The sequence below is a fragment of the Pomacea canaliculata genome, linkage group LG1 (assembly GCF_003073045.1).
Source record: "Pomacea canaliculata isolate SZHN2017 linkage group LG1, ASM307304v1, whole genome shotgun sequence".
NCBI classification, from domain to species: Eukaryota; Metazoa; Mollusca; class Gastropoda; order Architaenioglossa; family Ampullariidae; genus Pomacea; species Pomacea canaliculata.
In genome coordinates, this window is record NC_037590.1 from 40,203,883 (window position 1) to 40,228,192 (window position 24,310).

The window sequence follows — 24,310 nt, forward strand, 5'->3', positions numbered from 1 at the left end:
AAATCTTCAAAGGGGGTTAAGAATTTCATGTACAAGTCTCTCTCTCAAACGCGAAAACACAAGACCTAGTTTCTTGTCATTCTATATTTAATGTTCAGCACAATGGCCTTCTTGCATCATAGTACAAAACATTTCACTCCAACCAGAACTAAATTAGATGTTGTTGAGTGAAAATGGTTTGTCTGATTAAATTCCTCAAGTACTTGCAGTTACAGATTTAGTAAAGATCTAGTGAAATATTCTGATGGGTGAACATTCTTTACTGATTTTTAACTCTTGACAATGTTGACATAAAGATCCAAATAGCAAGGCAGATTTATTCCTTTCTCACCTGGTCTTTCACCTGGAACTGCAAGGCCTGCTCTTTATTTTGTAAAACCCACACTCGCAAGCTGCCATCTTCAGAGCCAGTAGCCATCAGTCCACCTGTTGTCATGGCAATTGCTGTTACCTGTTAAAACAAGAACTGAGCAGATGTTTTAATTATTTCAGTTTATTAATAGTTTGTCAGAAGCAGATCAGAAATGTGGATTGATATAGACCAGTGGTTCTTAACCTTGTTTGAGGTACCGAACCCACTAGTTTCATATGCACATTCACCGAACCCTTCTTTAGTGTCATCACGAATTGCGGGTGTCTTGACCTCCGCCGAACCCCTGAGACCGACTCACCGAACCCCTAGGGTGCGATCAAACCCCGGTTAAGAACCACTGATATAGACGCTGACCTCTGTCACTTAAGGTTACTAAGTGTTTTCATACACACACACATATATATTAATGCATAATTTCAAAAATTTTACCAGAAAATTCAACATAAAATGTCTTTAAGTACCTTCTTTCCATGTCCTGAGATGAGCCTTATGCTTGTGCGCTCCGTCCAGTTGATGTACCACAGTGTCCCAGCACTGGTGCCAACAATGCCCTGTCATGTCATAACATCAAAAGTGCTCTCAGCTGCCAGTGTTGTTTCTACCATATTAGTCATGTACATAGAAATCTCAAGAAACAGAAATGCATGTAGACACAGGTGTGTGAACGCATGCATAGTCATGTTCATAGTGCTTGCCAAAACAACTATCAGCACACTTACAAACGAATAAGACACCCACCATTTCCAGATTCTCATCAAAGCGAGCAGCTGTCACCACCCCATCCAGCGTCATTTCATCCTCCATTACTAGCCCTCTGCCCGCAGGTGCCCGTCCAGCATGTCCAGGCTCTCTCATCTGCTCTACTCCCTTCACTGACCATAACCGAACATTCCCCGAACTGCTGGCTGTTATTAGACCCCCTGTCCCAACTAACAGAATGCCTGGAAATACAGGGAACATAAAGACAAAAATTGTGCTTTTATTGAGATATGAATTATGATAGTATGCCAACATGGTTCATCAAGGTTTTAAAGCTGTAAAAATGCATAGATGTACAACTGACAGTTCCGTCCCTTCACCTAACCGGCTGAGGAGATAAGCTCTCCTTGATTTTATTTGTCTTGTGGTCGTGCTTCGATTTGGATAAAAGTGTTTATGTTTATGTTTATGTTTACATGTTCTTCTGCTGTGTTTTCTTCCTCTTCTGGTTCGAACAGGACTTTATATAATGTTATTTGAAGTGCAAACTGTTTAGATCTATTCCACCGACAGCGACCTTTAGCTGCATTTAATAAACTGAAGTGACAATCACCCCTTTTGCAGTTTCATATAATAACATTTCTTCATATTCTCAATATCTTCCCAGTATTCTCCTGATGTCACTAATCTTATTCTCTGGAGTCATAACCGTTAAATCTACAGTGATCAACCTTTACTGCTGGAACGCAGCGAGTCCCGACATTGTTCTTCATTCTACATCTTTGTTAATATTTTGTGATCTTGTTTTACATTTTGTTACTTTTTTGTTAACTTGTTCTACATCTTTGTTACTATTTTGTGATCTTGTTCAGCGCAACGAGTCCACCTTTGGCTGAGATATTGCACTTTATAAATTCTCACTTATTATTATTACAACTGATTTTACCACAAGTAACAAAACAGTTTAAACAAAAAATTATCTCCTTTAAAATTTGCAGGTTTGTTTTTCTTATTTTCCCCACTTCTCAGATCTCAAAATGTTTAACTTCCAAGATACATTAGAGCAAAAATTTAAAAAAACCCAGATCTGCACAAACACTAAGTACTAGAAAATAAAGGCTGGTCACTGGTCATAACCAATCAAATTCTGTCGTATACGTATACTGGAAATAAAAAGTCATAGTATGATGAAAACAAAATAATGAAAGAAAAGAAAACTGGGTGTTTACTTCTTTCATCTTTAAAATCATAGTTGCATTAACAGTTTTCATGCAAACAATGAAAAGGACCTAATCAAGTTCAATATAAATGTGATTCACCTATTTCAGCTGTATCCGCATCCCAGTGCATATAGCAGGAATTGTGTCGGGTGTCCCAGGCTGACACTTTGCCATTCGTTGCAGACACAAACAAAGTACTGTCACATGTATACTCCAAGTTTGTAAAAGCCACTTCCTGTCATTGATGAAGACATTATTTATCTAGTTTTCACTTAAAAGTATCACTTATTAATATTTTACTGTAATCTTTATCTTTAGAATAACCTAAATTTTTTTTTGAGCCACACCACTGGATACCAGTGTGTTTCAAGTAAAAATTCAACATATCCACATTTTACACAGATAAGCTACATTAATGAATTCCAGTTTAATTGCAATTGAAAAATTAATTTTCATGCAACCTTTTACATTGTACTACCCAATTATTCAAAATTTCAATGCACTTGAATTATAGCCCTGACTGCATATATGAATCTAATATTCAAACCGTCATTCCTTAAGTACCCCCAATACAATGAACACTCCCTCTATATACAACCTCATTTGTCCTTTTTCAATCTCATAACACGCTCCATAGTATCACTCACTCCATCCATCTCCTGATTCAGCAACTCATCTGGAACCTCAGCCTCATGGACAGACAGCCCTGCCTCACTGTCCGTTTCATCCAACAACCAAAAGCAGAGGCTGCCATCTTCTCCCACAGTGGCAAATTCGTTCACTGCAGTCGGATCCCATTTGATGCAGTGGATAGGTGCAGCTGTCTTTGAGCTGGTAAGCATGGTGTATGTATGTGTGGACCAAACTATCACCTTGCTTTCATGATAGTCGCCTGGAAAAAGATCATTATTTCAAACTATACTGTCCTCTACTTTTCTGTTATCAATATAAAAGATGATGGAAGTCAAAACTAAAACCTGTAAAAGGCTTTCCTTTGCAGCAACTGAGAGGCCAGTTTTGGCCCATACTGCATCATTACAGTTGTCAGGATTTGCTGTCGATGATTTTACATCTCCAGTAAAACAACTCTGTACCATGAGTTTCCAAATTAGTCACAAGAATAGAAAAGTAAAAAATGCAGTTGCAATCTCAAAGACCTGAACACTGGAGTAAGTACAATTTTTTCCAATAAGCAGGAAAAAGTACAAAAAAGTTTTTTAAAGTTAAAAAAAAAAAAAAACCAACAGAAAAACAAATTATTCAAATTCAAACTTCTCACAGTAACATTTTCACTCTACACACCAACAGTCAGTAGAAATCGGTCATCTCGAGAGTATGCCATGCAGACAACCTGATGATGGTGGGGATTAAGGACCTTTTTGCAGACAGCATCTGCTACATCCCACACACACACCTGACAGCTGCTAAACTGACCAAAGGATCCACTAGCGGATGCTATTACCTGTTTACATAAACAACAACACTTTGTGAGCACTGACAACCAGCTTACAGAAGCAGTTAAGAACTTCATTAGTCAAAAGTATATCAAAGAATCTTCATTAGTAAACACAGAGAAAAATAATATAATATTTATTTGTAAACATGGAGTATATCCATATATCTTCATTTGTAAAGAATGTGTAAATGAATCTTTATTTGTAAATTCAGAACATATCAATGAATCTTCTATCAACAGCCTTCAAAAATTCATAATGAGAAGTTTTCTCAATTTTGGGGGACAAATAATGGATACAAGATATTTAGTCACTTACAGGTTGTTGTAGTTTAATACAACTTTTGTTCTTAAATACTCATAAAAAAACTATTCACCTTCACATATAGATTCATTTGTGAGTTTTTAACCCTGATAAAATTATGATTCAAATAATAAGATTATAAAGACAATGTTCAGGCACTAACCCGACAATCATTTTGTACAGCCAGTGTGGACACTTCCTCTTGGTGACCTGCCACAAAACAAAAACAGGCAGATCTTTTGCAGTACACATCATAAACAACAGACACCTATCTATATTACCGGGCACTAATATTTTTTGCAAGAATCTTATTAAAATACTTCTTCTGCATGTAAGGAACATCAAGGCTCGGATCAGAAAAGGATTTCTCTTTCATCACTTTGATATTCTTGATAATCTTTAACTAGATGATTTGCTTTAAGCTTTCATTCTGTGCAGATGTTCACAATTATGGAAACAGAGATTAAAATGTCTCAGGTCAGGTCAGGTCAAGGGGGACCGTCCGGCAGCAGCAATTTCAGAGCAGGTCTGCAGTCTGGCGCGTCTCTCGTCCATTCTTTAATGTCTACATTTACAAAAACCAAACACTGGTTATAAACAAGCATCTGTCCCAGACTCCTACATTAGCCCCTTGAGGCCTTCAGTAACGATCCATGTCGCACAAATCCTGCAAACTGAAACCAGCTTCCCATCTCACCCACCTTGGAGGTGTGTCTGCTGGCCTGTGTTCAAATCTTCAACCACAACAATACTGCCACTGGTGTAGGCAAAGAGACCTGTAATCAAGTGTTAAAATACAGCCAGTGCATTCACTTGCTTAATGCTCTCTGTGCTTGAGACAAAAATTAGTGAACACAGAGACCTTAGGAAAACAAAACTAGTCATAATATCTACCACACACAGATATGGGAGGAGGACATTATGTAGTAGGAGAGTAGTAATCACAGAGATAAATTTTCACAGACTGACTGAATTCAAGGCCACATAACCTTGCAGTTTTTGAAGAAGGCAGGCTGACTGTACTGACCTGTGTCTGGACACCAAATCATGTTGTCACGCCCATTTCCATTGTAGCCAATGACAAAGCTAAGTCGTAGACCAGCTTGATGAGGGGGAGCTGTGTACCGACGCTGCAACAGTGTAAAAAAAGCTTTAGCCATTGATTACTTAATCCAACCATAAACCATTAACATCCTGTTATATACTCCTCAAGGAACAGAGCTATGAAAAAAATTTATAAATTATGCTGCCCAACAAAACAATCCTACAAATAGTTTATCCAGTCCTGGTGACAGGACTGCAATAAGAAACATCCACAGAAATTTTCTCTAGTTAAAAGGAGTAAATGCTACCCATGAATCTTATTTAAAATGACCAGGCAAATGTTCTAATCAATAGAATAATAAACACTTTATAAGTGTGAATGTTTTAATTCCACCAAGCATAAGTTATAAGATACTATATATCTATCTATAAGTTTTTTATAAAAATTGCGATCAATGTATAAAAATATTATCACATTTATTTTCAAAAAAGAAAATAATCATAAAAAGTTTAATCAATTTAATAGGATAGCAAACATATTTTTCTATATAATAATATAGATCAGAAAAGGGTCTAAGATATAAAGCATCCAAACCCGGGCCATGGCATGACTCTTAATTGTGGCCTTGAAATGCCTGCTGCATGATGGAGCTATGGCTTCTGGGGTTTTTTCCATGGTAGTGACCTTCTGTGGCTTCTCTTCCAAAGTTCGTACATGACTGGTTTGTGTCTTTGGCTTATGTGGTGAGTGTTTCTCAAACTTAGTGCTTTTGACTCTGTTCAGCGACACTTCTCCAAACTTCTGTGCCTGGGGAAGATCTCATCCTGATCAATGTTTAAACATGAAGTGACAGCCATCACTGAAAGCAACTGGCCTGTTGTTCTTGCCAATGGGACAATAGAACAGTGTAATTCATATTCATTGTATCTCACTAGGAATCAGTTAAACATAATGTGTTCATGGTTTACTCAACGTAAGATCGATTAAAAAGAAATGCATAAAGTTTATACAATTTTTTAACAAATTTTCTCTGACTTTAGCTCATCACTAAATTTAAAATGACTAACAAAGCAGTATTGTCACTATTGTCATCCTCAATGTTATCTCATCTATCACTTGCACTTGTGCTTTTCCTCTCACTGCACTATCACTAGCACTCTAATTTCATTAAAACTCTTTACAGGTTCCTTCATAAAGATGTCTTCCAGAAATAATAAACATCGAAATGACCTGCATTAAATCAGAACACTGAGGGTTTTTTAATCATCATCATCATCATTATTCTTACTTACACATTCATTCAATGTATCCTTCACAGGGGATTCAAAAACATAATTCTTCTCATGACTAAGTGGAACATTTTGTGAACTGCCTTCCCATCCAACTTTGCCAGCATCAGGTGACCCCATTGGCATGTCTTCTTCTGACAGCAAGGACTTAAGATCTAGGTCTAATGAAAGGAAAAGAAACATTTTGAACACATCATGTCTCAAATGTCTAGATCAGAAGCGAAGAGAAGAAATGATTTTTAACAAGTGGTCACCAGCATCATTTAATATGTGAAAACTATTCATAGCACTAATATAAGCATTAATATGCAAGGTATTCACAGCAGATATAGATAATTCACAGCACACATAAAGCCTCCAAACTATGTAATACACTCACAAAGCATATATAGCATTTATATGAGGTACCCACTGGGCATTTGACATCCATAAACTGAAGGGATTTTCAGCTAAAATTATTGTGTTTTTATGAACCCCATATAAACATTTTGAAGATTTTGTTGACTAGTCACAGGAAAAAAGTATACACCAATATACACCTATAATAGTATTATGACCTTGACTCCAAATGTCAGAAAACTGCAAATGAGTTGTTTGTATACGTATAAGATATGTTGCTGATGCTCAATAACCAGTTATGACAAAATATCAGCTTTCACACATATTGTTCATTGCACATTACAGTATGCAATGACACCTTAGATCTTAACTCCTTTGCCTTCTCAAAGTAAAACATTTCATGTTTTCAGACCCCTTTGGCAAATGTTTTTTATATGATTTGGAATTCTCTTCGTGAATACGAAAACTTGTAAAGCATTTACATGAAGTACTCACAGGACACAGAGCATTCATATGTATTCCCAGGGAATATAAAGCATTGACAGGCAAGGCACATACTCACAAAGCAAATATAGCACTTGCAGAATATGTAAGACATTACGTGCAAAGTGTTCAGAGCATACACAAAGCAATGACAGTCTATGCATTTAAAGTTTAAGGTCTTCGCAGCATGCATACAGTAAGGCACTGTAAGCACTGTAAGGGTACTTAAAGCATCTACTCGTCATTCAAAGCCATGTATGCCAGGTATTCAAAACACACACAAGACATTCAACACATAAGCAAGGTATTCAAAAAACATATAAGGCATTTGTGAAGTATTCAAAGCTCGATAAATAAGATAGTTAATGATAATACAGATGGCAGGTTAATGTGACACACACCTAAGAAAAAGATCACTCTCAACAAACACAGAAGAATGGCACTGATAAAAATGAAAGGTGACATAAATGATGAGATAAATAATATAAATGGTTTTAAATGTTGAAAACTCCAAACACCATCAGTCAAAATAATTCTGCTTAGCAACATTATCAGCCTTGATACAGAAACAAAAGTGTGAAATAATTTTATTTGCGCAACAGGAGGTATTATCAATGCTGTGCCATTCAAATGTTTAGCCACGACCCAGACATGAACATTTCCTGCTGAGCTCACCAAGTGCAGAAATTTGTTTATAACATTTTCCAAGCCAGTAGCAACTACTTTTATCTAGATGCACTGACAGGCTTTCACTATGTCTTCAGACTTTAGAGTAGATAACACTCAGCAAACACACTGTCCACTAGAAGATAACAATCTATCAATCTTTCATTAAAGTATTGATTGCTTGATGCACACTTCTTTTATTTTTGCTATATCTTTCTGTGATTTCACTCTGGTAAAGCATACTGAGTTTTTCAATTCTACACCTATTTCTGAGAAGCATAGCCCTCACCACCACCATGTATGGAGCTGAGATCCTCAATGCGAGTAGACAGGCTGGGAGCTAGCATGGGACGTGGTGGAGTATGCCTTGGCATGTCAGTTGATGTGTTGTCCACAAACATGGCATCTAAGGCAGACATTTTATCTGACAAAAGAAGTCATGTGTCCTAAACGATCAAAAGATGATAATTCCAAATAGTGCACAATGCTCTACTGCTGTTCCAAATAGTCTCAAACTAGTTCACAACAAGCAACACGCGTGCTTGATATCTGAGCTGCTGACAGACTACCTTAATGTTTTCTGTGCTCCATATCACAGATCTAATAACATGCTGCCTGATTCAGACTAACCACAGTTATAGCATGAATTATTCAAAAAGTGTTGTATTTTGGCAGTTTGGTAGAAATGAGTAGGAGTACAACAGAAACTCTGTCATTTATTATGGCTTAATGGGCAAAAAATGTTCTCTGAAAGCTGTCAGTAATGTCTGTCATAATTATATATTATATTTATATATATTATGGACTTTCACCTTCTGGATTTTCAGGACTAGCCATGAAGAGTAGGAACTACATGAATGCAGTTAGATCTGCGAGTCAGAGCCTCCACAACATGCTAATTCCTTTCCATAAGAATGTAAATGAACAAGAGTGATTAACCCCACCTTTGCCTCATTTAAAAATCAATTCTATAGGTTTCAAAGTAGACTTGGTGTTGATGCATTTGTCTGCATCACACGCATTAGTATTGGCCTTTGCAGTAGTTGAAGGTCTAATAGCAGCTGACCTGCTAGATTGCCCTTCTCAAAAACTCCAAGGCAATGAAGAAAACACCATTCATAAAAATATACAAATGGAAAAAAAATATGCAGGCAAACAATCTTTAACATTATACTCACCAGCATCAATCTTCCAGTCTCTGAAAAAGAAAAAAACAAAACATTCAAAAGCTTGTACAGGCAACAATGTATTTTTATAATCTGTTTTGATATGTACATACTAAATTCTCTGCCACTGTTTCTTCAAAGCTTTTATGTTAGAAATGATATCTCACTCATGTGATGTCACTGGTCGGACAGCCAGGTTATTCCAAATGTATACAGCTTCCCCTGCGCTTATGATGGAGCGTTCATCTGGTGTGAAAAACACTTTGGATGCAGTCTCTGAATGGCCAATGAAAACCTATTACAGAAACATATGTTTTGCTGATTTACATATGTTACTCAAACAGTTTGCGTTTACATATAATATATGTCTATAAACATGCACATGTATGTGCGTATACATATATACACACATACACTATCTTGTCAAACCTGCCTTTCCCTGCAGTTTGTGGAAAAATAGATTTACCCCAAAGTACCTGTAATTGTGGATCAATTATCCTTGCTACGTTCCCACCCATGCCTCTTACTCAGCATTTATGTTGGTTGGGTGGGGGTGAGATAATGAGCTGGTACTGTACATATGACATACAAATGACAAAAAAAATCTGTTGTAACACTGCTAAATGTAATGGGATGAATTCTTAACTCAAACAAAAATGTTTACTTCATGGATGAGTCAGAAACTCCAAACTAGAAAACGTTAAACTAAGACATTCTCAAAAAAACAAAAAACAAAAAAACCAAAAAAATCACACCTGAAAATTAATGTCCAGGTGCATGTGGTAATCCCAGACTTTGAGCACTTTATCTCCAGAAGTAACCAGATAATTTCCATTGCATGATATTGCTAATGAACTGCAGCCAGATCTGTGAATATTGTTCACCTGTGAATGAACATACCCATCACTGAGTGACCAAGTGTTTGAATCTACTGAAATGGTTAAATATTTTCTATGGTTGCTTTTATCACACATGAAATAAATTTACTAGGACATGTCAAGAAGGCATAAACATATTTATCTACTGTAGATTCTTAACTCTTTTAAGCAGAAACCTAGAATTCATGTCTGCATACAAAAACAAATCAATTTCCACACTTGAAAAAAAAGCTATAGAAATTAAAAAATATACTGTTTACTTGACACAATAGTAAAAAAAAAAAATGGAATTTGAATTTTCTGACCTAATTATAGCCTGAATAGTCTCTATTTAATCTGGAAAAAAGTACTTGAAGTCAGATTTTTTTCAAAATTCTTTTATAGCACAGTATGACTATCAATATTTGATATTTGGATCATCAATTCCAAAAGAAACTGCACTACAAGTGGCACAAATCACAATATATATATCAGTGTTTTTTTATCAATGACCAAGAAAAAAATCAGCAACACTTTTAAAAAAAAATCAGAATGGCACACTTTGTATAATGTCCTGATCAGTCAGTGTCTTCAGTGAGCAAGGAAAAATGCACATTTATAAATGGCTATTCTGTGATCTAAGGAAAAAAATTCTATTATGCATTTTCCTACTGCTGCTACTTCCCTTTATATCACCTTTTATTTTATTTTTAAAATTATTAATGATGTGTTGATTCCTCCACTTGTATAAGAAAACCTAATCATCTTAGGCATGACCAATGGGCTTAAATGTTAAGATTATTGGGGCTGTTAAAAGTTATCGAGCTACTGCAGTATCTTATTTTATGTTGCCAAATTATAAAACATAATGTTTCATGGATCTTCAAATACCTCAGCAAAAAGTTTACCGCTGGCTGCATCAAGTTTGACAAGTCGGTTTGAAGAGGTTGCCACCAGCAGATGACCAACGCTGGCTGGAGTGAACATTACTCGTACAGCAGTGTCAAGACCCCCTTGTCCCACATCACCTGATGCCATGCTAGTAATGTCCACTCGCAGCAGCTGTGATGGGGACACAAATGTAACTATTCTTTTCAATATCAAAAATATTTAAATTATTAAAAATAAAAATTGAATAAAGATGTTCAGAATACAACAGAAGATAAATTATTCAATGAGAGACACACTAAATTGTTCACCTCTTATCTAGAGTTGTCCAGATCATTCAATACATGTTGATTACTGCATATTCTATTCATGACTACAATACATGTTAATTGAATTTTCAACCCTAAACTACAAAATTAGACAGCATTTAGTTCTATTGTAGGATTTTATTATATTATTTAAGAATACAAATATCTTAATATCACAAATAACTACTGTACCTCACTGAGATATTTAGCATCCATGACTGTCACAATGAAATCAGAAGGACCCACAAAGGCCAGTTTTCTCCCACAGCTGCTGACTGCTAAGGCATCAGGGGCAAAGTGCATTCCCCTGGCTACTGTATTGGCCAGCACTCTGATGATGGAGAACTTGGAATCAGCAGCACAATATGCCGCCAGCATGCCCTGAGAGCATGCACTGTACAGATATTCCCCATTAGGAGAGAAGACAACACCTGTCAATGCCCCTCGGTGTGGTCTGTTTATCAAAATAAGGAGGGCACAATCAGTTCACAGCTTTTAAATAATGGTGACAGTAAGAACAGCTTAAGTTCGCACTTGACTTGGCAAATGACAATGGGTGGTGGGAGAAAAAAAGAAATGCTAGAAAGGACCAATGTGTAAGTAGCTTTAATGCCAATGATTGAAATTTTTCTATTTTTCTCCTTTTTAGTTAAAAAAAATTCTAAAATGGACTGACAAGTAGACAAAAAACCAAAGTTACAGAGGAAAACATACTTGTGTTCTGCTATGAGGCAGGTAGACTCCACATCAAAGACACGTACTGCCCCACTTTCAAAGCCACAGGCAAATATCTGGTTGATGGGGTGATAACTTATGGTGCTTGGTGACTCATTTGGAGCACTAAAGTCATACAGCTTAAACAGAAAAGAAAAAAGTCTTTGGTATTAATAACGCCATTTGTTAAACTTCTGAAATTTCTCTCTTACCCATTTACCTTATTGTTGAAATAAATGGCAGTGAAAAAAAAACCTGAAAAATATACTGGAAGATAAAAAATTTCTTTAAAATCTACATTTAAAAATCAGGATAGTCCTGATCAATGCATGATACAGTTTTTTTTATCTCATTCTTTGCTCTTTTCATGCATTTTGAATTTGGCCACTGAGAGTTAAGTTCACACATCTCTGCTTGTAGACATGCATAATGCATGAACACACACACACATATTTATAAACAGTGATAGATGTGTCATCTTCATCAATACACCTGCTGAAAAGTTTCAGCATCCCAGACTCGAATGCTATGATCTTTTGACACTGTGGCTAAATGCTTGCTAAATGGATCCATCGCAGCACTCATGATGCGGGATGTGTGTGAACGCATGATGGTCGTGTAGTCTCGTGTCGCAACATCTAGTATGCCCAGATTACCCTGTTGACATACAAATTAGCCTGTCAATATGCAGATGAGCCCATGAATATGTTGTTCTCCTCAGAAAACAAATGAAATGGGGTTTTTTCCTCTTCAGGCTTGTAATAAGGACATAATTCAAAGAGATAACTATATAACAATGTTTATGGTATTCAAGGAAAATGTTGGACATGAAAATAAATGTTCCTCTTTAGGTCTGGTTTAATAATGCTTTCAGTGAAAAGTATTGTGATAAAAAAAAGAGCTACAACTTACTGTAGAAGTGCCAGCTAATATTTTTAGGCCATCAGCAGACAAGTTAACTGATGTCACTGCTCCATCATGCTCTATGAAACATTTTAGAATTGCCCTCATTAACAAATCATTTATCTATATACATGACTTCAAGGAGAAAAAAAAAATGGTTTCTTTCAAAATCAAGCTCTCCAGTCACAAAGATATAAAGCATCCCATATTAGTAACATTTACAATAATAATGAGTACATTTGTTGACCAAATTATACAGAAATTGCCAACATATATTTAAAAATGGATTTTATAACCTCTATGAAACCTTGTTCACTTTCTCATTCTTTCTGATTCTTGCCCAAAAACACACTTTTTCTCAGTCTGCCCCCCCCCCCACCCCTGTTTCTCTGAGCGCACCTTGCTCTACCTTATTTATTTTATTTTATTTTTTTGTTTCTCACCAGCTTCGAGGTAAACATGTGCAAAATCCAGTGGCCATAACCGCAGAAATCCATCATCTGAGCCAGTGACACAGAATGTCTCACTGATGCTAATGCTGTTAATAACCAATCCTAAGATAGGACAGACAAAAACAAAGGCACAATACCACTTCACAACTTTTGACATTGAAGAGCATCATAAAATCCATAAATGCATTGATGCTTCATTCTTGTATATAATTAATTTAGGCAAAACATACAAGGAAAAAAATGCGTTACATTTTCCTTAACTCCATAGCACTAGCTAAATATTACTTAAGTTGAAATCATATAAGCTGACTGCTCACTGACTGCTACTAGTAGTCCTATACTGTATAAATTAGGGTTCAATGACTCAAAGGAAGAAAGTAACAATAAGCATGAGAAAAAAAGAGGAAACAAACTGCTTTATTTGGAATTCTGTATCTGAATGACGAAATTTCCAAAGCCAAACTACATGGCCTGTGATTTCAACATTTGATCAAATATTCATGTTTCTGATGAAATGGCTTCAATATATCACTTACATCATTTCACTAAGATTTTGACAAGGACAATTTCTCTCTCTTTTTCTCTCTCTCTCTCTCACACACACACACACACAGATTACACAGCTGCTCTCTCTTTTCTGCTTAAAAAACTTGTCCACAAACGTAACTGATTGCAAGGTATCACCCATTCTAACCTCTCTGCAAAGAATCTGCTTTGTTGCTTGCTTGATCTTTCTTCTTAGTAGCTGTGGGTAGCAATCGTCGAACATGTAGCACAGCCATTTTTTGGTAGTCAATTTCAAACACATGGCCTGACCGACAGCAGGCATAACTGCCGGTTTAAAACATGGCAGATCAATCAAAAGCAACAGTTAGGAAGGTTTAGAGACAGTTTGTTTATAAAATTTAAAGATCCTTCACAAAGTGTGGTTGAACCTTGAAAACTACAATCTTCTGATGACCTTTAATCTGGTCAAAACTTTTATCACTTCAGAAAGGAAAAAAACAAACATCTTCCAAGAACTTGACTATTACAATCACTGATTACTGCAATCCTCTCCCACAATTATGCAATGATATTTACATAAGTCTCCTTTCAGGGTTTTGGTTAGCTTGGACCCCTGTGTCAAAACAAACATCTGTGAAATCCATGGAGTGGTGGTCTCCCAGACTAATGGGTGCTGAACGCAATGTACCATCCTTGACCCGCCAAAGTCTTATGTTATCTCGTCCACACGATACCATCCTGCCACAGACATCAGGATTAATAACACTCTTTCAGGCTCACTGTTTTTCAATATAATTTTTTTAATAGTGATAATTTTTTCTCCTTCATGGTGTTATCATGCATATGTCAAGTTACCACTGCAAACTGCAGACATTATTCTAGGATTTCAAAAATACGGCCTTGGTTGCCCTCTTCAGAAAGAAAAATAGGGGTCCATCAAAACTAATTCATTTTTATCAATTTCACCATTCTTTTCTTCTGTATACCTGATATAGAAGAAATATCTAGTGCAAAGTATTTTATAGATCCCAAATTGGCAATTTTTACTAATTTTTTTCTTTGGATGAAAAAAGGAGAAAAAAGATTTCTTCCTCATTATTTAGTGATAAACCACCTTCCAATGCATTACTATGTGTGAAACTCCTGAACAAAAAGCTGTTAAAGCAAGGATGAGGTCATTGGGAGCAAATGATCTCTAATTGCACTCCCTGCACAATATGGCACAGCTATGCCTTCGCGTATGTATATCTTTAAAAGAAAAAGAAAAATATTAGTAATATATGAAGGTTTATGTCTATCATATATCAATGTTCATTAACAATATACACATCAAGCTATTGTACATAAATGCTGTTGCAATGACTCATGAAAGCTACTAAATAATTTTTCAATGGCTTTATATAATGTCAAAGGGAGGTCAACCATATTGATGTAATTAATTAAGACTAAAGTGAGAAGAAACTGGCAGAAGCATGACAAAAGAATAATCTAGACATCAGTCTAAAGTTTTATTTGGCTGTGATTGGTTTCTTTATCTTAAGCCAAAAGTGGTATTGTGATTATAAAGAACAAGGAATGAAATAAGAGAGAAAGGAGAGAATCAATCAAGAAAAATTCTTAACTTGCTAAATAAACAGACAACAGATTTAAGACCTCATGCTTCCATACTGCCATGGTTTTTTCCAAAAGTTTTAGCATGCATTTTCATTAACATGACTGCAAACTTAACGAGACCTTTTTACCTTGAAAGCTTTGCTGTTACAATTGTTGTAAATAAATGCTAAACTGAGTCTGCAATTATTCTAATTTCACAAAGGAACTGCAATTATTTTGGAAGCCAAAAAGAAAAGTAATTACAAAATAAACAGCAACATATGACATGTTCTTGAGTGAACTAAATATTTTCAAAAGTCCTTGAAGCTTAGTCTAGAAATTGTCAGTCATTCATCCTTTCATTAGGAGGCAGCACATGTAGCAACTGACAAGGCCTGCCTCTCATGCCTGTTTACAGGCTCCCACAATTACAGAAGTCTTTTCCTTTTCATAAAGTTCAAGAACACTTTTCACAAGTCTGCTGCACACTGTCAACCTGTGGAAAAAAACTAATGTATGTCTAATTGTATTTATATTCAATCTTACCTGGTCTCATCGAATGGTGAGATGGTGATTTTTGAAACATCAACATCTGTATGAGCCTTGGCTACAATGCTGATCTCCCGCTTCTTCAACACAGAGCTCGTGTTCCAAATCACCACTAACTGTCCAACAAACAGTCCAAATGGCTATCAAACAGGAAGCAAGCTTGAAAGGCCCTTATGTTCTTCATAAATATGGCAGAAAATATTTCCTAGTCAAGATTGAAATAGGCCTTTAAAACCATCATTATCACAACTAAGTAACTTTTATTTGCTGTTATTTGCAAAAAACAAAGGGTACAGATATTAGCAAAATATCCACTTACATTTTTTCCATGACTGTCTTTTCCCACTCCACACAAAACATTTCCACTACATGAAAAACTGCAAAACAGATAAAAAATTAGTTTTGACATTTTCAGACAATACAAGACAGAAAGATAGCTGTAACATTTGACGTGATGACATGATGGAAGGAAAAGAAAACCTTTACACTCAAGGTAAAAAAAAAGGTATCTCATGTCTTCTCCCCCAGATGATATCACCATCTTAGACCATGAGGCTCAGTGGTTCCAGAGAGGGGTGAAGGAGGACATTTACATTATGGATGTAAAACCTTCCCTCAGCAGATACTGAGAGGCGACATCATCTGCTGAAAGTCAACAATAGTCTTATTCAGTCACATGCCCTCAGATCATCTCAGGGTCATATGCACTGAACACACCAGTCAATTAGATTTTAGCTGCTGAAGGTGTGTGGATATATACTGAATGCTCAAGTGAGTGCTACCTAGTTTTCTTGAGTGTAAAGATTAAGTCTTCCTTCTACCTCACGATACAGTTTTAGATTAGATACTTATCTCTACCTTCCTTTCTAAATGAAAAGCAACACCTCTGCCCCTCAGAAGGAGAGCAAGTTAAACGCTCTTAATTTTCCTTTGTAAACAAGATTACAGCGATCACTTTTATAAATACTATTTATGTAAAAACCATGAAACTCTCATAAACCATTGCTGAAGGTCAAGCTACCTGATGCAGCAGAGAGAATTAGCATGTGTTCTGAAGATCTAGCTACCTGAGGCAGTAGAGAGAATTAGCATGTGTTCTGCAGATGGCCAGGCATTCACAGCCTTGATACTTCCACACCCGAACAACACCCATCTGTCCTGTTTGTCCTGAGGCCAATAGTGTGCCACTGCTATTCATCGACAGGCAAGATACCTGTAAGAAGATGTCAGAAATGATTGGTCTCCCATTCCCTTTTATGAATTAATTTCCTACTTTACTGTCTTTCATACCTTACCACTTTTTAAGACTGAATGTCTATCCTGTCTAACTCTCTTATCAGTCATTCATCTATCTACCCACCTGCCCACATACCCCTATCTCTCCACATACACACTTTCGGATGTACTTAAAGATTATAAAATGTGTATCATTTAAAGGTTTTAGCATGAAAAAATATGCATCATTTTGTTTGCTAAGTAAAAGAAAAACTACTAATGAATAAATTTAAAGATATTTTACACGGCTGTTTGTGTGTAATCAGGACTGACCTTGCCAGTGTGTCCAATGAAGAAGCGTTGATGGCCATTGCTTATGCGCATGGCCACTATTACTGCATGGCATGGATAGATGACAGTCGATCGGTCACTACTCCACAGAGCCTTCAGAAACATTTATTGTCAAATCTGTCATTTACCAAGTCTGCATATTATGCCAAATTCATGGTTTAATCTTATATGGCTATGTGCTTGTGTGCATGTGCATGCATGCAAATGTGTGTAGAGGGAAAAGGTTGATAGGTATTGTATAATACATTATGCCTGTATACTGTATAGTCGACATAAGTGCATGTATGTATGAGTCTACTCATGCATTTAGGAATGCACACTTGTGTATAAGAGAAATAGAGAAAGAGCATGCACGTATGCTCTGAAAGACACTGAAAACAAGAATTCTGTCAGGACAATAATTGCACTATGGTTGAGATTCAAATAAGAATATTTGTGAAATGGAGGGAGGCAAGTTAGAGGAAAACCTGCTCACATCTCGGAATGTGCCGCCGCCAAATCCAATAATATGCTTCAATGTTATAATTGGGTCTGGCTCCAAAACCTGTGGAAAAGCCATATACAAATTTAGAACTTTTATCTTAATTGAAATAATGTCAGCAGGAAAGGAAGGAAGGCTTACAAATCATTCAAATTCATAAAAGTACAAATGTGTATTTATTGAGGGATCTGCATAAAGGGTAAAGTTTGTGGATTCCTGCTAGTTAATAAAGGAGATGTACTTTTTATTTTTTGCATTCAAGACTGTATTAGTGTATTTATGAGACAGAAAACACTGCAGGTCAACATAAACAAAAGCATTATGAGCATCAAGAACTGAATTCACAAACCAGTAAATCACTGTGAGTGCAGCATACATGGGACTGGAGACCTCGGTCTATTCATACTATTAGCCCACTCTAAAACTAAAAACTACAAAACTGAAAAGCTGCCATTACCTTGCACTTTGTTTTTCCCATAGTCAGATGCAAATGAGCTGAAACCTTATGTGTACTTTTCTGCAAATGCAACAGAAAGATGGCAGAAAAATTTGGTTGCTCATTAGGTACCTTACATATAAAATGACTGAAGTGTAGATTATTTACAATAAACAATGAAAAATAAAAAAAATTAAGCTCTCTCTCTCTCTCTCTCTATTTCTCTGTGTGTGTGTGTGCGCATGCATGCATACGTGACATAAAAACTCTACCTTTGGCCCTTTTGAACTTGCCAGTGCCTCATCCTCTAAGTCAATGGGATGTGCAAATATGTGCACATTTGACGGGTCTGGCACTGTCAAGGCATCAGCCTCAATCTCTGGCAATTCTTTTGTAACAAGCTGCTTCCTGTGATACTTTAAAACAAATACATATAATTTTACTTTTAAGCATGACAAATTATTATTTAAGTGGAAAGATATAAAATATTTCAATATTTTAAAGCCTGCACATCAAACAGGGGTTAAGTTACCACAATGTTGTCGCACATAGCTTTTAAATGGTCTGTCTCCATAAAATGCTTGTATTTCTGTGTATAAACAATGAAATGCGAAATTCCCCAAAATACAGTATAAATAAACATGCTTCAATCCTCACCTGTTTTGGTTCAGTTAACTTGTGTATCATTGAAACTCGTTCTGATACACATTTACTAACATTCTGTGGGTGTGGTCTGATTCTTTGTGGGTGGTTTTCAATGTTCTCTGCATTAAAAAAATTAATCAAAAAATATTAATGAAGCATTTTACTAAATAATTTTCAGTCTTTATAAAAGGAAATTGTGATTAAAAGTGAACACTTAATGTCACATATAGTCTTTTCATAAAAATGTTGCAGTGGTTATCATTTTCCATTTTTGTTAAATGTCAGATGAATTCGAAAACAGCTACAAGATTTTAATGTTTTGATGGCTTATGCACTACAGTATCAATACACATTTAAACTTTATCATTATATAATGTATTGCTTAATACAACATCTGAACTTTCAAAAAGACAAACCATCTACGTTGTCATCGATGCCACCGACAGTATACTGTACAGAATCAAAAGGTTTTCTGTCACCTTCAGGTGGAAACCTGCCACCAAAAAAAGCACCAATTATTTCGCATGCTCTCTCATCATATTCCAGAAGTTACTTGGCTTAATCAAGAATCTTTAGAAAATCATTGTGACTTGTGTTCAGCTCTTTGCAGAACTTCAAAAATCCACACAACCAGCCAACTAAGACAGCAAAAACCTCATCCTTTCTTTGTGTATGATTATAAAGTATCCACTCAGTCTTAAGCACATCCTCACCATATGACCACATCATTTAAAAATTAAAATTATCTGTGCTTGACACAAGCTAATGCTGATATGTTTATCAATACAATATTGTTGGTGAGGCTTTTGCAATCTGGTGGTTGGTCAATGCACTGTAGAAAATAGTAGTGAGTAATGTGAGCAGAAAGTCAATGGGTCACGCTCAGGTCAAGGGCTGAAAAATTCCCCCATACCCACTCAGCAGAAATGAATACCTAATATTCCAAGGCAGGTAAAAACAGCAGAAGAGAAGGGTTAGTCTCTACTTTCAACATGCTGTGCCCCAAACAAAGAAAAGTACTTATGGTTGCTGCTCCTATGGCCACTGGCTGTGAAAATGTTTATCTTTAAGTGACATCATTCTTTCTACACTGGCTGTTCATCTTGGTCAATGAATAAGTTTGGTCTAGAGTGCTGAATATACTGTTAAGATCAGTGCTACTCTAAAACAGTTCCTTTGGACTCAATGTAAACTATAAACATCTTTTACAATGAAAATAATCTAAAATGAAACAAATACAAATGTAGGTATGATCTAAACAATTTTGGATTCCTATTGCATTGTCAACATATATTTAATTCTTCATTTTTTTAAGGGGTTCTGGAGACAGAAACAAAATTCTTTAAGGAACTTCACCGAAAGAAGAAGCTAATATATCCTATTATTAAATACATTATACAATGAACTAACCTAATCAGGTCATATATATCATGCCAAGTCTCTCCCTTCTGAACAGGAAAGCCAAAATCTCTTGGCAGTGGTGAGACATTACCACCTCTCTTCTTGGCATCAGCCATAGAGATATCTGAAAGTAGATATATTATAGTTTACAAATAGGACAGTACTCTTTCTTTCTCATTTATTCACTCATTTTTTCTTTCTCTCTCTCTCTAACACACAAACACCTAGCATCATCAATATCATTAAAATATTACTCACAGCAGGAAAGGTACATAAAAGTGGCTAACCTCTAGCATTATTCAAACTGGGAATTTTACATAAAAATGGTTAACCTTAAGCAACTTTCAAGCCAGGAATTGTAAATATAAAATGTCACTCAGGCCAGGAATTTTATATGCAAATAGTTAATCCTGATCGAGTTATGCTTGGGTTAACCTGATTGGAGATTAACATAAACACATTAAACAGATGAAGATACATTACGCACAGAAAAAATAGAAGCAGCGATTCTGTACAAACCTGGATCATAAACAATATCACTGGTGAAAACATTTTTAACTAGCATGTTGGCACACAGTCGGATACTTCTGACGTAGGAGTACCTCCGACTCAGGTATGTGGAAAGGATGTACTGTAAATCCAAGCACAAGACTGTCCACCTTGTTGAAGATGGGGCTGGTCCAATATGTTCTGAGCCACAAATATTTGGAGCGATCAGAGTGAAAAGTATTTTAAACATAAAAGAAAGCTCAAAGGCAATATCTACCTGCATCGTTTCATTTTAAGAAGCTTCATTGATGATGTAGGCATGCACACTATTAATGATTAAACAAAAATTAAAATATTTATTCACTTTCTATGCACATTATTTTTCTTAACATATGCTGTAGTTTAAAAGTTTTTAAAATGCTAAAGAAACATCACAACTGCTTGCAATGCTTATTCCTAACAAAACAAAAAACTTATCCTAATACTTTCAACAATTAAGATTTTCATTATTTTGTGAAGAATTTATTATTCTATAAAAATGTTATTGTACTTTGAAAATGCATACCTCGTGCACCAACAGCAGCAAAGAAAGCTACAGAATCCTTCGCTGGATTGCACAAAAATGGAAACTGAAGCCACGTAGCTGTGGATTTGAACTCCTTGAAGAGGTTAGAAAATGAGAGACGCACAACAAGGCCATCCTGAGTTGCAACATCAACGTGGACTACAAAGTATTTTGTTGGCACTGGACGAAACAGCAGGTAAAAATAACGACCTGTCAATCCCAGGGACTGTGAACTCATGCGTGGCAGCTGAATATAGTTACCAGCTGGTATGTGTCCACTAATCTTGTACACCGTTGCCTTCACTGTTTTGTCCATCAAGGTGCTCACATCCCCTTCTTTCAATGCTTTCTTCCATGATGATACATTGAAATGCTTAAAAACGTTCACATAAGGTTGCTGCCACACTTTGAAAATAGAAAAAAAATCTTGCTCAATAGTGGTGTAGATTTTTAAAAACTGTCTAGCACACACATGAGCGCAAATGGATGCATGCACCCAAACGTAAAAGCATGCATGAACATGTGTACACACATATGAATAAATTTCTTCAAAATGTTTGCACATAATTAAAATCCTTTCAGGTTTCTTTCATGAAATATAAGTATCTCCTAAATGTATCTATATTTTCGTACTCTGTATCATTCCTTTTAAGCCCTAAAAGCAAATGACAAAATTTCTAGTACTTTCTTTAATATGAAGCTAGAATGTGGAGTTTGCAGTGATTCCGCTGATGTAGATCACCTCAATTATCTGTGTTTTGAGAATATAGTTTGGAGAAATCTGGCACTTGTATGAAATTTCTCAAACACTAATATAGTCTGATTTGAGTTGAGTAAATCTTACACTGTTTATATCCCTTCATACCTTTATCCATTATTTTACGTATGTTCTACTCTTTTACCTCATCTTTATGATGTTCAGTGTTCCTATAAGTACCTTACTGTACACTGGCTGTTATCTTTTATTTATCATTATTGGTCTGTACTGAGAGTGCGATCTATCTTGGTCGTGATGCTTCGAATTATAAATTCACATTATTATTAATAATAAAACCCTTTTACTAGCACATCGTTCTATGCTTTCCACTAATGATTGCTTTTTTTCGGAATGGACACCAGATTTCAAGCAACTACTTCAACATTTTCGTTATAGTGAACTCGTAACTGACGATGATGTTTTTTTAACAACACTGAAAACGTTGATCTTAACCAAAAAAATAACAACTCATAATGGCTATATATTATACAAAATAATACAACTTCAAACATACAGACAAGAATGTGTTAAAGAACTGTTCACCCAATGACTGTATGCTTTACGGGGAAGTGGGGTTTGACATCTGTATTACTAGAACTACTCTACATGACAGGAACATAAGTCGGTGGCAAGGACGCTATCAGCAGGAAATTATTGTTTTATCTCCCACTTGTAACATTTTTGAAAATCAGAACTTCTGCTTGACCCTATTGTCGTCAAACGATATCAAGAAAGAGCAAGGGCAACTTACGGTGAGCCATTTTAAATTCAAAGAATACGATGCACAAGCACCGATGTCAACAGGGGCATATGCGTTCAGACTTGTCTAGCAGCGTTTGGTTTTGCCGCCATGTTGACGGAAGCTCTTACGTCACATCCTCCCGAGGTAGCGAGGGAGAAAATCAAAATCAAGTTTCAGTGTGTTTGTTGTGGTGGTCGTCATTATTAAGATCCTTACCTCTTAAGGTGAGAATTTCCTTAAAATATCTCTTCTGGATATTTTCTGATGTGGGCCTATCGGGATGTCTGTTATAAAATACCCGTTTATGACGCCAAAATGTATTTTTTAACATATTTCTGAAATTACATACACATTTATGTCGTCTGGATCTGTCACAGATGTGAGATAACTCTGTTAGAGTTAGTCATATCAGACATCGCGATCATCACATAGACAGCTACATCGAGAGAACTATAGTTAGTTTAGTTTAGTCCTTGTTTCTCCTCAAGGAGCATAGGGCGCAACATCTCGCCAGCGGACCCAGTTTGGGGCAGACCCCCTTCAGTTCGGTCCCATTGTAGTTCCGACGTCCTTTGCCTCGCTTTCTGCTGTTCTTTTCCAAGTCTGCTTTGGTCTCCCAACTCTCCTCTTCACCTGAGGATTCCAGTCGTGCCTGCTTGGCAATGGTGTCAGCTGGTTTGCGCCGAGAGAACTATATGGATTACCATTATTTTTCATAACAATGTTTCCAGCTGCAGCAAGCGCTAGGAAGTTTAAAATACAGCATGCAAGCGTGCTTTTATACTGAAGTTCTGTTATTGGGAAAAGCTGATGGTGACATGTTAAGTGTGGTCAGTATTATTGATTTGTCGAGAATGTCACTCAGAAGTACGAACCTGAGGAATTTAGATGAAAATCATGCAGTATAAATACTATGTCAAGGCAATCTGGGTGGCTTCTGTGAAGAGGCTGAGCAACAGGTGGGATGTTTAAAAAAAATAAACAGAGTATTCATTACGAGAAGAGGTACCTGTTGACATTTGTAAATGTGCAGGGTTTTACATCAGGTAGAAACAAGCATAAATCTTTTAAGAAAGTTCCAAATGATGTAAAGATGCAGTTTGTGACAGTTGCTAAAGCACCTATCACCACAACATTGAGAATCGGGTGTAGTAGGAATCTCTGCTTAAAAGTCCCTGCACTCTGATGGTGTTTCTTGCAAAAAAGTAAAATATTTTCATTCGAAATAAATATTTTAACCAACTTTGCCCTTAAGAAGTTGGTAGGTGTCATTGGGGATATCTTCTGATAAACTGCTAAATTAGCACAAGAAGTCATTTTTCTAGGTTTTTGGTGTTTATTTTGCAGAAACTGTCCAAAATATGCGGAATGTCCCAGATGACATTTACTGACAGTGTAAAACTCCAGCCATCAACCAGTC

The 24,310-nt window shown here is 36.2% G+C and overlaps 2 protein-coding genes across 6 annotated transcripts in view; one reads left to right on the forward strand and one right to left on the reverse strand.

Moving 5' to 3' along the window:
* LOC112574597 (WD repeat-containing protein 90-like) overlaps positions 1 to 23,043 on the reverse strand; it is a 26,861-nt gene extending 3,818 nt beyond the window's left edge. For 2 of the 5 annotated variants that reach the window (XR_003101468.1, XM_025255789.1), the window contains exons 1-36: positions 22,900 to 23,043; positions 21,392 to 21,796; positions 20,857 to 21,027; positions 20,347 to 20,461; positions 19,353 to 19,429; positions 18,949 to 19,055; positions 18,564 to 18,707; positions 18,313 to 18,372; positions 17,850 to 17,918; positions 17,357 to 17,467; positions 16,876 to 17,021; positions 16,128 to 16,185; positions 15,806 to 15,924; positions 14,243 to 14,404; positions 13,854 to 13,990; positions 13,151 to 13,261; positions 12,717 to 12,787; positions 12,297 to 12,461; positions 11,805 to 11,944; positions 11,283 to 11,544; positions 10,786 to 10,956; positions 9,793 to 9,921; positions 9,205 to 9,332; positions 9,050 to 9,069; positions 8,161 to 8,295; positions 6,387 to 6,544; positions 5,689 to 5,901; positions 5,077 to 5,179; positions 4,751 to 4,825; positions 4,213 to 4,259; positions 3,595 to 3,754; positions 2,940 to 3,184; positions 2,392 to 2,527; positions 1,112 to 1,314; positions 835 to 924; positions 332 to 451 (exon numbers count right to left, since the gene is read on the reverse strand). Coding sequence is in view for 4 of the 5 variants with exons in the window: in XM_025255789.1 (XP_025111574.1) it covers positions 332 to 451; positions 835 to 924; positions 1,112 to 1,314; positions 2,392 to 2,527; positions 2,940 to 3,184; positions 3,595 to 3,754; positions 4,213 to 4,259; positions 4,751 to 4,825; positions 5,077 to 5,179; positions 5,689 to 5,901; positions 6,387 to 6,544; positions 8,161 to 8,295; positions 9,050 to 9,069; positions 9,205 to 9,332; positions 9,793 to 9,921; positions 10,786 to 10,956; positions 11,283 to 11,544; positions 11,805 to 11,944; positions 12,297 to 12,461; positions 12,717 to 12,787; positions 13,151 to 13,261; positions 13,854 to 13,990; positions 14,243 to 14,404; positions 15,806 to 15,924; positions 16,128 to 16,185; positions 16,876 to 17,021; positions 17,357 to 17,467; positions 17,850 to 17,918; positions 18,313 to 18,372; positions 18,564 to 18,707; positions 18,949 to 19,055; positions 19,353 to 19,429; positions 20,347 to 20,461; positions 20,857 to 21,027; positions 21,392 to 21,796; positions 22,900 to 22,909 (4,773 nt within the window). In the remaining variant the exon portion in view is untranslated. Of the gene's footprint in view, positions 1 to 331; positions 452 to 834; positions 925 to 1,111; positions 1,315 to 2,391; positions 2,528 to 2,939; positions 3,185 to 3,594; positions 3,755 to 4,212; positions 4,260 to 4,750; positions 4,826 to 5,076; positions 5,180 to 5,688; positions 5,902 to 6,386; positions 6,545 to 8,160; positions 8,296 to 9,049; positions 9,070 to 9,204; positions 9,333 to 9,792; positions 9,922 to 10,785; positions 10,957 to 11,282; positions 11,545 to 11,804; positions 11,945 to 12,296; positions 12,462 to 12,716; positions 12,788 to 13,150; positions 13,262 to 13,853; positions 13,991 to 14,242; positions 14,405 to 15,805; positions 15,925 to 16,127; positions 16,186 to 16,875; positions 17,022 to 17,356; positions 17,468 to 17,849; positions 17,919 to 18,312; positions 18,373 to 18,563; positions 18,708 to 18,948; positions 19,056 to 19,352; positions 19,430 to 20,346; positions 20,462 to 20,856; positions 21,028 to 21,391; positions 21,797 to 22,662; positions 22,680 to 22,899 lie in introns of those variants that run through there. The other 3 variants (XM_025255798.1, XM_025255806.1, XM_025255815.1) reach the window with 3 other exon arrangements.
* Positions 23,018 to 24,310, forward strand: part of LOC112574650 — a 13,973-nt gene continuing 12,680 nt past the window's right edge. Inside the window, exon 1 of the mRNA XM_025255856.1 lies at positions 23,018 to 23,114. The gene's annotated coding sequence lies outside the window, so the exon portion shown is untranslated. The remainder of the gene's footprint in view (positions 23,115 to 24,310) is intronic.